This window comes from Hevea brasiliensis, chromosome 14 (assembly GCF_030052815.1).
Source record: "Hevea brasiliensis isolate MT/VB/25A 57/8 chromosome 14, ASM3005281v1, whole genome shotgun sequence".
NCBI lineage: Eukaryota > Viridiplantae > Streptophyta > Magnoliopsida > Malpighiales > Euphorbiaceae > Hevea > Hevea brasiliensis.
The window spans coordinates 28,762,309-28,775,921 of record NC_079506.1 but is presented as its reverse complement, the minus strand read 5'-3'; the positions used below and the strand labels follow the sequence as shown (position 1 = coordinate 28,775,921).

At 32.7% G+C, this 13,613-nt stretch overlaps 1 protein-coding gene across 1 annotated transcript; it reads left to right on the top strand.

The window, feature by feature from the left end:
* The first annotated feature begins 8,081 nt into the window (after positions 1–8,081).
* LOC131173184 (serine carboxypeptidase-like 40) lies at positions 8,082–13,613 on the top strand. The gene is made up of 7 exons (XM_058135128.1): positions 8,082–8,499; positions 11,537–11,644; positions 12,036–12,310; positions 12,387–12,650; positions 12,746–12,957; positions 13,121–13,226; positions 13,330–13,613. Exons 1-7 carry the CDS (start codon positions 8,082–8,084, stop codon positions 13,528–13,530), a joined length of 1,584 nt encoding a protein of 527 aa, XP_057991111.1. The 3' UTR covers positions 13,531–13,613.

Genomic DNA, 13,613 nt, shown 5'->3' with positions numbered 1-13,613 from the left:
CCTCACTTTCCAAATAATGTTTACAAGCTTACTAAAGCTCTCTATGGTTTAAAGCAAGCTCCTAGAGCATGGTATGAGAGACTTAGTAAATTCTTGCTTCAAAATGATTTTAAAAGAGGAAAAGTGGATACTACTCTTTTCATTAAGAAAATTGTAAAAGACATGCTTATTGTGCAAATTTATGTAGATGATATTATTTTTGGTGCTACTAACCATTCTCTTTGTAAGAAATTTTCCAACATGATGAAAAGTGAATTTGAAATGAGTATGATGGGTGAACTTACTTTCTTCCTTGGATTGCAAATTAAGCAAATGAAAGATGGAATTTTTATAAATCAGTCCAAGTACATAAAGGATATGTTAAAGAAGTTCAAAATGGAGGATATGAAGAGTATTGGAACTCCCATGAGCTCAACAATTAAATTGGAGAAAGATGAAAAAGGTAAAGAGGTAGATAACAAATTTTATAGAGGTATGATTGGTTCTTTACTCTACTTAATGACATCTAGACCAGATATTCATTTCAGTGTATGTTTATGTGCAAGATTTCAGTCATGTCCAAAAGAATCTCATCTTGTAGCAGTTAAGAGAATTTTTAAATACCTCATTGGCACTCACAATATTGGCTTGTGGTATCCAAAATGTGAATCATTTGATCTTATTGGTTATAGTGATTCAGATTTTGCTTGTAGTAGATTGGACAGAAAAAGCACTTCTGGAACTTGTCAATTTTTAGGTCATGCATTAGTTTCATGGCACAGTAAAAAGCAAACTTCTGTTGCACTTTCTACTGCAGAAGCTGAATATATTGCAGCTGGAAGTTGTGTTGCACAAATTTTGTGGATGAAACAACAGCTTGAAGACTTTGAAATTAAATTTGATCACATTCCCATAAGATGTGACAATACTAGTGCTATAAACCTATCAAAAAATCCTGTTCAACACTCTAGAAGCAAGCATATTGAAATTAGACATCATTTTATTAGGGATCATGTTCAAAATGGTGATATTCAAATCGAATTTGTCCCTTCTGAAAAACAGCTTGCTGACATTTTCACAAAGCCACTTAGTGAGGAAACTTTTTGCAAAATAAGAAGAGAACTTGGTATGATTGATGCTTTTGATTAAATTTTGATGTATTCTCATGTTTCCATATGAAAATGAAGTGATATATGTTGATTTGCAGTGTTGAAAATGCATTCTGATATTTTTGGTGTAATTTGAAAAATTCTGGATTATATCAGATATGAGCGATGTCTGCGAATTTGCTCTCGATGGCATACTAATCCGTTTGCTAATTTTCTTGTTTGCTAAACGCTTTACCACTGCTCCTACTTTTCGTTGGCAAACTGGAAGTCAGGTCTGATTGCTCTAAAACTCTAAAATTATTTTTTCTCGAAGCGCCTATTCTGCATGCTTAAAGCCCATATGACTTAAATACCCCTCTACTTAAAGTATTGCATCATTATGTATTTAAGGGCAAAATGGACTTTTTAACACTTTGATTTGCGCGGGATTTAATTTTTTCTTCTGAACCATCAGTCTTCTCGCTGTCTCTCCTCTGCTACACGCTACCTATTCCCTGCAAAACCTACAGTTGTGTCCTTTCAAGTTTTAAAATTCAAAACCCTTCTTTCCGTCGCCTCGTTTCCCAGAACCCGAACGGCTGCCTTTCTCTTTCCATTCACAAAACCATTTTGGTCGCACCCCTTCAAGCAATCGTTTTCCTTCATCGTTTTTAAATTCTTCCGAAACTTATTGTTAGTGAATTGATTAAATCGATTGTTTGCAGATAGAAAATTCCCAAAATTTTTCGTTTCCGTTATTTCTCTAATCTGCCGAAAGAAATCATTTGCTGTTGGTTATTTTTCTTTGTCGATTCGCACACTCTGTTTCAGTATATTTCAGGTATAAAATCTAAAACTTAATGGAATCATGTTTTACATTTTGTCTATGCTTGTTTTATCTGCTTTCGTAATATGCTGATAATTTTTTTTATTCTGCTTGATTTGCTCTCGCCTGTTTGTTCTGTTTTAGCGCTCAGTTGTTAATTTTTTTTTGGGCATTAACACTTCGTGAAATGTGGTATATAATAATAAATCGACTGCCATGGATTCGTAAGAACCCGAATATTTTTTCCTTTATGCATTCTAATTTTTTCTGTCATTGCGCTCTGTTGTGAAAAATGGATGTTGATATGCTTAAAATTGATTATATATATAAATGTATATATATTGGCTGCTCACATCACTGATTTTATAATCTCAGTTCTTTCTGTCATTTCGGCCCAATTTATTTCTAAGATTGGTTATGGCACGAGACAAAGGAAAAGGGAAAGCCAAAATCACCACATACTCATCATCAAACTCAACTGACGCAAGTACCCCTGCATCACCACCTCCACAAAAGGATGCTCCTCTGATAATTGGTAAACCAAAAGAAAAGACCAAGAAAAGAACAAGCGAGCCAGTTCAAGAAAGGGGAACCAAAAAGAAAAAGATTTTAAAAGCTCCAGTTGTGCATATGGAGAGGGCTATTCATGAGCCAAGGTATATTCACTGGCCTGCTTTTGTTGAAATTTTCGTTCCTTTGCAATCTTTGTTTGAGTATCAAAAATGGGATAAACTGTGTTCTGATACTGAAGGAGTGTATGTGGACTTAGTGCAAGAATTCTATAAAAATTTGAGGGTTGATGATTACGAAAAGATGAGTCCTTTAAGGTGAGAATGAAAGGGACAATTTATGAAGTGACAGTAGCTAGATTAGCTAAAGCCCTAGGAATTCCAAATAGTGGAAACAAAATCTGCTCCCACAAAGATGTTTTTGCTGTTGGTGGATTTAACAAAAGGGATTTTGAGGGTGAAGTGTTTAAAGGAGAAGTGAAGGATAAGACTAGCATTACTCATGCTCATCAACACATTAAAATTCTTCATAGTTTTATCATTTATGTGTTGAATCCTAGAACCGGCAGTCCCAACTATTTGAGTACCCTTGACCTCTGCATAATTTGGCATATAGTGAACCAAATTGAGTTTAATCTTGCCTATTTTATGCTGAAACAAATCATGAAATGGAAGCCACCCTATAAGCTACCCTATGCTCATCTTCTAAATGGTCTATTTAGAGACTTTGGGATACCTTTGGAAACTGAGAAACTTAGGACCAATATGATCCCAATCACTAGCTTGCAAAAGGATGATGATGGTAGAAAGCTTAGATTTGAGCAAGGTGCTAGCTCCAAAGATAGTGCAAGTGGTACTTTCAATGTTGAAGGTATTTTGGAGGAAGTAAACAATTTGAGAGAATTTGTTGAGATGGAACTTGGAGAGCTACAAAAGTTTAGAAGTTTTCAAACTATTCTTATGAATGCTCTAGACTCTAAAGTTGATGGATCTTTGATGTTGATGTACAAGATTGTTGAAGAGTTGTTTAAAATCAAAGTCCATTTGGGTATCTCAACCACTGAGGCTGGAGAAACCAGTAAGGTTGCTACTGGTTCTGTTCCTCTCTAGCCAGAAAGTGAAAGAAAAGAGAAAAGCAGAGAAGAAGAGAAAAGAAAGCGAGAAAGAAGAAAAGGAAGAAGAGGAAGAAAAAGAAGAAGAGGAAAAAGCTGAAGCAGAAAAAGATGATGATGATTCTGATGAAAATGGTAATGGAGGCAGCAAAGATGGTAGTGGGAAAGATATGAGTGACTCAGAGTCTGAGGCAGAACCTGAGACACCTGCTCCTGCTGCTCCTGCAAAAGGAAAGGGCAAAACAGCTCAACAAGAACAAAGGCATAAGCGAAGAGAAAGCGGTAAACCCACGGCAAAAAGACTAAAGCGGCAAAAAGTCTGCGGTGAGTGCAGCACTCTTGAGTTAGCAGCTAGGCCTATTGTTCCTTTGACACCCGGGACTGAATTGGCTGCTGCAATTCTTCAAACTTTGAGTGACAAACCTATCAAGCCCAAAAAGTTAAAAATGGGTGCTCCAAAACCAATCAGAAGAAGTTTTAGGCTGAAAGGATGAACTGAATTTTAATTGAATTTTGTCTATGATGCATGCATTAGTTTGCTACTTAGTCTGCTACTTTTGGTTTTTCTGCAGTTTTTATTGGTTTTCTATATCAGTGACTGTTTTAACTGTTTATTCACTGCACTTAAACTGAATTTTGACTTATTCACACATGCATGATTTCTCCCATATTCTTTTGATGCTGACAAAAAGGGGGAGAAAAGTAATAAATGGTAATCTTGATACTTGATATAGTTTGTGATTAATGGTGCATGATATAGTTTGTGAATAGTATATTGTTGATATAGTTTTATGATGTGCATATTGTTGATATCACTTGTGAATGATATATACAATTTGTGATTAGTGTGTATATTGTGCATATTTAGTTAGTATCTTTAGTCACACTTGACTCCTTAAGAAAATGCTTATGGATGTTTTATTGAAATTATTAAGGGGGAGTTATTTGTGATTAATTGTTGATATAAGCACATACATAGGGGGAGTTATTCTCACATACACATTCATACACATACTCACACTTATTGACATTTACTTGGTGATTCAATTGAGTTTTGTCATCATCAAAAAGGGGGAGATTGTTGACCCCACAAGCTCAAAGGAGCATAGATTTTGATGATACCAAAACTCAACTAGAATCAAACTAACATTGTTTTAAGTGTTGTGTATTTCAAAGAAAAAGGACAAAAGGATTTCATGATGGATTCATGCTTATGAAGAAAGGATGACATTCTAAGGATAACACAAGACGAAGCAAAAGAAATAAAAGAAGAAAAGGTTACCTTCCAAGGCTGCATTGAAAATCAGAATTGAAGGTACATCTAGTATAGAAATTAGTTTTAATTTCTAGAATTACTTGTGAAAAGAATTGAGGAGTAAAAGTCAATGATGCTTATTTTTAATCCCTCAAAAGATTTTCTTTTTAAATATCATTACTGGCCTAAAAAGTGTTTGACTATGATTTGGTGTAAAGTTTTATAGTTTTGAAAGTTATGCAGAAAAGTTTTCCTGGTATGCTAAGCTGGTTTGCTCTTGATTTTAGTATGCTAAGCTGGTTTGCTATTTTCTCAAATCGCTAAGCTGTTTCAACTCTGCACAACATCGCATGACGACAAAATAACGGCTATTTTCTTGAAATTCGTATCTGTAATGTTCAAATGAGTTCTGCAACGGTAAAAAACGTTCCAAAGCTATAAATACACCTTCCTTTGGCCATTTTGCACTTAATGAAAGTCCCTCTACTGTTCAAAATCTTTAAAGCTTTCATTCAAAGTGCTCAAAGTGATTTATTGCTCATCATTGGCTTATTTACTCAACTCTTCTTTATAGTTGTTGTTGTAATTGAGTGAGAGTGAGTTTTTAAACACATTATTATCATTTGTGAGAGGTCATTCAAGCACCTATTGAAGCTTGGTTGTGATAAGTGTTTGGGATAACACTTGGTAGAAGTGTGAAGCTACTTGTAAAAGCTTTGTTGAGAAGATTTGTAAAGGGCTTTGTCTCTTGCCTTGAAAAGAGAAGAATAGTGGAGTGAAGACTCAAAGTGGGATCTTTGAGAAAGTGGATGTAGGCTAGTTAAAGCCGAACCACTATAAAAATTCGATGTTCATTTTCTCAACCCTTGCTCTTTACATTTTTGCAATTTAGCTTTATGAATGATATACTTTTCGATATGAAAATTGATATCATATCTTTGTTGATCTTCTTTGCTATCCGAGAAAAATAGTTTCTGCAAAATCTGCGATATCGATATATTACATTGGTTATCTGTTGTCTTTGTCGGATAGGATATACGGTATCTTTGCTCTAGTTCTTTGTGATAAAAAGCGTATTCGGTTCTTGATATATTTCTTGAATGCTTATATAGTGCATTATATCGATTATCTTGATTGCATACTGACAACCTTGAGTCAACTTGTCAATAGAGCTATATTGTTCATATTTAGCATTAGTTAATTAAGTTGAACTTAGCTGCAATTTTCAAAGGTTTTGAGCAAGAACCGAAAATTGTTTTTAAAGTCCAATTCACCCCCCTCTTGGACATATTTTGGGACATCAATAATTTTATTTTCCTAATATTCCTATACATTATACAAAAATCTAATTCCTGAACCTAAATTAAATTTAATTTATCAAAATATTTAATTTATAAATGATTGCAAATTTCAAATTTTACTTTATATTTTGCACCAATTTTTTTAAAAATATAATATATTATTACAATTATTATTATTTTTTATTTTTTTAAAGCATTGAGAGTAAAATTATGCATGGTATTTATTATTCTAAACTAAATAAAAAAATAAAATCAATAAGAATTGACTACAAAAAATTGATATTAGAGATGAAGTGCACCAGATTAAATATATTTTATTGTTTTGACAGAATTATTTCTTTATCAATAATTACACTTGGAATCATATTGTATCACACAGTACTAAATTCTATCAAATAAAAGAATTATTAATTTTATACATATTTATTTTATAATTTTTTAGATATATTATATAATTTTAACATAATGAATTATGTATTTATATATAACTAAATATATCATATTTATAGTATATTTTAAATAATGAATTACATATATAGTTTAATATTATATTTTATTTTTTCGATTTTATGCACGTGCAACGCACGCACTTTAAATAGTAGTACAAATAAAAATGTTGTGATAAATATTAACAATCCCAATCCTTAAATTTAAAATAAATGGATAAAATTGTATTTTATATATATATATATATATATATATATATTCAATAGGAAATTTTGTCAATCATTTTACTATTTTGTAGTAAGAAAAAAAATAAAAAAGGGCCAACATATGCTAATAAAATTTTTGCTACTTTTATAGAAATAATGTGAAAAAATATGCTAACAAATTAATAATAATACTAATTAACCTAGAGGATAAGGTTGACATATATTATATAAATTCAATAATTTTGGATACAATGTTAAAATATGAGAATTAAACTAATAAAATTAAAATTATTTGAATGAAATAAAAAATTCACATAAATATTTAATTTTTACTACAATTGTTTGTTCTAGAAATCAATCAGCATACCATATTGGTATATTCAATGTTTGATACACATGCATTCAAGCTATTAGTGAATTAAATTATTTTCACATCATATATATATAGTAATAATAATAATAATAATAATAATAATAATAATTTATTTATGCTAACAAGAAATAAAACCATAGGCTTTGGTCAATTTTTTTTTTCTTTTTGTACAAAAGATGACTCATGAGCTTGATTTATGCAAACGGAATAAACCTATATTACTTGTAAGGGAGGTTAAAAAAATAAAAAATTAAATGTTTTTCATATAAACTTTAATTTTTAATTAAAATAATTATTAATTTGATTTTTAAAATTAATATTTAATATTTTAAATATTTAAACAATGTTAATGATAAATTAAAAGTAATTATCCTTTATTAATCCAGTATCAAGTGTGACATTAGTTATTTTCTAACAGTTTCTGCAAGCGCAAGATAATTCAAATATAATCAGGATGGAAGCCAGAATTTGTTTTGGCAAGCACACTACAATGCTTGAATTTCAATAATTATTAAATAAAATAAAATAATAATATTTAAAATATTTTTTGAAAGTATAATATATTTTACTATTTGAAATAATAAAGCAATCTTTATGGTGAATTTATGGTCTCTTGTATGAAGTTAATAGGATATTTTTAATGCATAAAATATGATCTTATCATGAATTTCTTTTGGAAAAAGACATGGAGAAAGAGGAAATAGATCATGGTTTTTAAAACCCCAATAATTATTGGAATACTTTAATGGAAGGTCCTGAAAGGCACCTTCTAGTTATATACAGACTAAATGCATTGTCCTAAATGAAAAAAGACATTGGCCAACCTCACCAATGAGATCACCTGCAAAAACTGAGCTGTGAAATACAATTTTAGAATTCCAACAACTATATGAGTCTACATTTGGTAGTCCTCTTAAAGAATCACTATATAAACACCTTAAATTTGTTTAAATCCACAAATCAAAACCCTGAAACTTCACACACCATGGAGAGAAACCCATGTTTTCTTCTTGTTTTCTTTCTTATTCTTTCATGCTTTGTGGCTGAAAGCTATGGAGCAAAGGAAGGTGAAGTACTCGGAAAATTCAACAAGGCCAAGTTTAGTGAAAACTCCGGCATTGATAAAAGGCCTTTTGAGGTGATTGATCTAAGCCAAGAAGAGGAAATTACAGATGCGAACAAGCAAATAGTTGATACTCTTTTTGGTATAAATCTATCATCAGTTGGAGGCTCTAAAAAAAATGATAGGATTCAGAGCTTGCCTGGGCAACCTAAGGTGGCATTTGAGCAATATGGTGGTTATATTACTGTGGATAAATCAGCTGGGAGGGCTTATTATTATTATTTTGTTGAAGCTAAGCATTCAAAAGAGTCATTGCCCCTTCTTCTGTGGCTGAATGGAGGTAATTAGTGGAAAACTTACTTAGATCTGATTTATCATGAATTCAAAATACATATTATGTGAGTTTCACCAGTTTTATACGTGAATCTCACTAGATATATTGTATCTTGGTTTCATGATAACTAGGGGTGAGCATTCGGTTCGAACCGAACCGAACCCAATTAAATTCTGAAAATCGAATTACATATTTTAAAAACTGAACCAAACTGAAATTGATGAAAAATCAAATCGAACCGAACTGCTCTATTTCGGTTCGATTTGATTCAAACCTATAGGTTTTATTTTTGATTGACTTTTTAATTTAACCTTGATTTTCAAGTTATTTGGTCTAATTTTGATTTTGGTTTGAACCTAATAACCATTAATCAATGAAATTAAACAATTTATATATATATAATTAAATATAATTAATAAATTCCCCATAAAAATAAATCAATTCAAAATCGATTCATTTCGATTTGAATATATAAAATTACAATTCGGTTTGGTTCAGTTTAATCGGTTTTGTAACACCCCTGATTTTTTATATATTATTATTGGGCTTCGTGTAGGTATCCTCAATTCGCGGAAATTCGACAGTTGTCCGGATCTGTGAATTTCGCCGAACAGACCACTAGGAAAAGTCTCCGAATTGGATCGAGGTTTTGGCTACCCCACCATTGTCAGGCATCCCGAGCGCGTTCCCGAAGTCGGAATCGGCAAAGGTAAACCCGAACCTTTCTTTTTCGTAATTTTCTAGTGCTTAAATAGGATTGAAAATCCATAAAATATTCGTGGTAGCTTAGAAAATTACGATTCTTTTTGCAATAGCTTAGTAATATTTCTAAGGACCGCGGGGCAGAGTTTTATAATTTTTAGAGCTTATTTGAGCAGTTTTTGCAAAAATGATCAATAATAAGGACTAAATTGAAATTTTACGTATTGTGATGGGTGATTGATTTGATGGGCCCAGGAGGGGCTGTGTGATATGATTGAACTGTTGATATATGGATTGTGAATATAGAAGTGCGTTTTTTAGCCCTTTTGCAGGTTGGGTAGGTCCTAGGTACAGGGGAGACTCTGCCGGATTTTCGGCACGACTTAGGACGTACTTGATCTTTTTCTTTGTTTGTATTGAGTCAAATTTATTAAATAGATGTAATGTAATTGTCGGTGAGCTGATGACCTTCTTCCTCCGCCCAGCCGCCACAGTAATTTGTCGTCAAGTTTGTGAGTAAAATATTAATTTTAATTATAATTTCGATATTATTATATGTTCAGCATGTCCATGCATCACTTATATGCATATATTTATGTAGTTAAACTCTAGGCACGATTTATGTTACATTCATAACTGTTGATGTACCATGGATGTTGTTGTGGTAATTTGGAGCAGTGTGCGTGCGTTGGCGTGCGTGTGATGTGGTGTGGACTATGGATAGGACGGGGTAGTCACGGCTTGAGTAATTCGCTGGGACCCGTTTCTTCGAGGGGTAGTCACGGCTTGAGTAATTCGCTGGGACCCTCGATTTGGTTATTAAGTGGAAGTCCGAGCTTGAGTAATTATTTGGCACCGGTTGGATTTAAGAGAGCTGTATAGGGGATCAGCTCCCATATGTTATGATTGATACTACAGGGTGTGTGAGTGCTCCAAATTTCCTTTTTGATGTTATGATGTGAAAATGATGTGGATGTTGCATTTCACTCTACAGGGTGCATTAGTATTAGATAGTTATAGAGATTATGGTTAAAATTGATATTTTACTCTCTGAGTCGAACGCTCACTCCTGTTCAAAAATTTTTACATTCCGAATGAGGATATTTTATTCTGGGTTAACCTGCTTTTATACTTCGCAGGTTGTTTATCGATATTTGTGTAATTTTATTTACTCCTAGAATTTCCGCATGTGTTAGCAGTAATTATTTGAATTTGGTCTGTAATATTATTATCATGTTGGACCTGTAAACTTAATATTTTAAGTCTGTTTTGATGGATTGGATGAGGGAGCTGAGCTCCCATTTATTATTATGTTGATGAGTATGTGGAGGGTGAGCTGAGCTCCCCAATGGATTGTTTATTGTGTTTACAGGTCGGGTGAGTCAAAAACTCCCCGTTGGTAAGTCCATTTTATGGCCGGACTCTGTCCGTTTGTTTTCTTGAAATTGGGCCCAAATGGGCCTCAGCATTGGGTAAATGAACAGTTAGGCTTACTACGGGCCTCGGGGGCTTTAGGCTGGCCCAGGTCCTAGTGCCGGTCCGGCCCATAGGTTGGGTCGTGACAGGTTTTTTCTTTTTAAAATTGAACCGAACTGAAATAATCAAAATTTTTATAATATAAAATCGAACCGAGTCGATTAAATTTTAAAACCGAACCGATTGAACCAAATTAATTCGGTTCGGTTCTATTTTTCGATTTAAATCGAAATTTACTCACCCCTAATATAACCGAGTCTGGTCAATAATTTTCCCTTAATTATAATCATTTTCCCTATACCCTTTTATTTTTTTTCCTTTATTTTTTTCAATAAATTAGTGATTTAGTGGGAGATTTGTTTAAATGAATGGATTTTAAGCACCTTTTATTTTTTTTTTTTAAATGAGAGAATGATTAACAGAAATGTCAATAATCTTAACAGAGAGTTGGTATCTAATCTATCATCAATCACTGTATTAGTTACACATTCTCTTTCATATTCATGCAATACTTGATATTCAATTAATGTTCTTGTAATACATTACTATTTATCAGTAGATGATGATATCTCAAATAAAATAATTAGAATAACAGAAAAATTAATTAAAATATAAAAGATATGCATATCAGTGTTTTATAATATAATTTTTAGTTTCTTAAAAAATTTTTTTTATATTTTTATCTTCTTAATTAATCATAAAAGTAGGTAACTAACAAAACAGAAAATTGCTCATTAAAATCAAAATTATCCCATAATTAATCACTTTATTTTATTATGGCATAATGATATAATTGCATGCCCAATTTTTTTGGTTAATTCCATTGCTAATATTACTTTATTAATTTTTTTTTTGTTCTTCACAGGCCCTGGTTGCTCATCTCTGGCTTACGGAGCAATGGAAGAGCTTGGACCATTTAGAGTACATAGTGATGGCAAAACACTTTATAACAACAATTTTTCATGGAATGAGGGTACCTTCTTCTTTTCTAAACTAAGATTTTTATAGTTTAATAGCTGAATATTTGCCTAATTATCAATGGTTTATCTCTTAATTAGCTGTATTTTTAAAAATCTTTTCTGAATTAATTTTTTTTTTCCTTTAGTTTCAGTTGATTGATTTCTCGATCTGAACATAATTCTATGAATGAAAACTCAGGTTTAATTTGAAATAAATCATTTTAAATTGAATTCTCATACAATTTATTTTTGAAAATGAAATTTTTTAAGTTAAAAAGAATAGAATTCTTTCTTTAATTATAAATATGAGATTAACTACAAAGAAATCAACTGAATTAAATTTGTAAAATTTCATATTCCAAACTGGGATTAATTTTCTTCCTTTTCTTTTTAACTTTCTTTCAGCTGCAAATGTTCTGTTTTTAGAGTCGCCTGCTGGAGTAGGGTTTTCATACTCTAACAGGACATCCGATTATAATGACTTTGGAGATAGAAAAACAGCTGCAGATAATTATTTGTTTTTGAGACGTTGGTTGAAAAGATTTCCTGAATATAAAAGTAGGGACTTGTACATTTCTGGGGAGAGCTACGCAGGGCATTACGTGCCTCAACTTGCACATACCATTCTTTACCATAACAAGAAGGCCAACCAGACCATCATCAACCTCAAAGGAATTGCAGTATGTGGCCCACTGTCCATTCTCTTAGTTTAAAAAAGATATTAAACGTAGTAACCATATCTATGTGAAAATGCAGATTGGAAATGCAGTAATCAATGACGAAACAGATAATCTAGGGATGTATGACTACTACGGAAATCATGCTTTAACTTCACGAGAAACAGTGCAAAAGATCCATCAGTACTGTAATTTCTCACCTGATTTTGTCAGCAAGCAGTCCAGAGAGTGCAATTTAGCTTCTGGCAAAGCCGATCATGATACAGCTGATATTGATATTTATAACATCTACTGGCCTTTGTGCCACAATGGAAATCTCACAGCCAAGCCCAAGCAGGCTTCGGTAAGTTTAATTATAAACCCAATTCCTTGTGGGGATTCACATATGTAAATATAGGAGGGAAAAAACATATGTAACTTGGTTGCCTTGTTTTTCAGTTGGCGTATTTTGATCCGTGCAGTGACTATTATGTGCAAGCTTATTTCAATACTCCTGAGGTCCAAGAAGCCATGCATGCCAATGTCACTAAGCTTAATCATGATTGGGAACCTTGCAGTGATATATTGGGTAGTTGGAAGGATAGCCCATCAACCGTTATTCCCTTACTACAGGAATTCATGGCAAATGGATTAAGAGTTTGGATATACAGGTAAGTTTCAAAAACCTGAGACTATAACCATTATCCTCATAATCATTATGTAGCTTATTGGTGAATGGTGATTCCTACTTGCTTATGGGGCCTAAATTACTTTGCAAAAGTCTTCTATGCTCATAATCATTATGCTAAAATCTTTTGTTACAATGGCTTGCAGTGGTGATACAGATGGAAGGGTACCTGTAACTTCTACACAGTACTCAATTGCAAAAATGAAACTTCCCACAAAAACTGAATGGTATCCATGGTACCTTAACGGGGAGGTAATTATTTAGTAGAGGCCTATTAGGTCCGCAAATTTTCTTGCAAGCACTCGTTATCTAGATCAAAACCAAGCAAAGAAACTGAAAATTGTATGTTTTTCAGGTTGGTGGGTACTCGCAGGTGTATCAAGGGGACTTGACATTTGTTACAGTAAGAGGTGCTGGACATCAAGTACCATCATACCAGCCTGAAAGATCACTTTCAATGATTAAACACTTCCTTTCTGGCAATCCCCTCCCAAAAGGTAGTTCATCACAGCGGCCATTTGCCACTGTGGGGCTTCAACAGTGCACAAAACTCTGAGATAACAGTGGTGTAACTTTTAAAGAAGAAAAAAGAAAAATTTGCGTGAAGCCATCTAAATTATGCTTTCTCTACTTGTATTG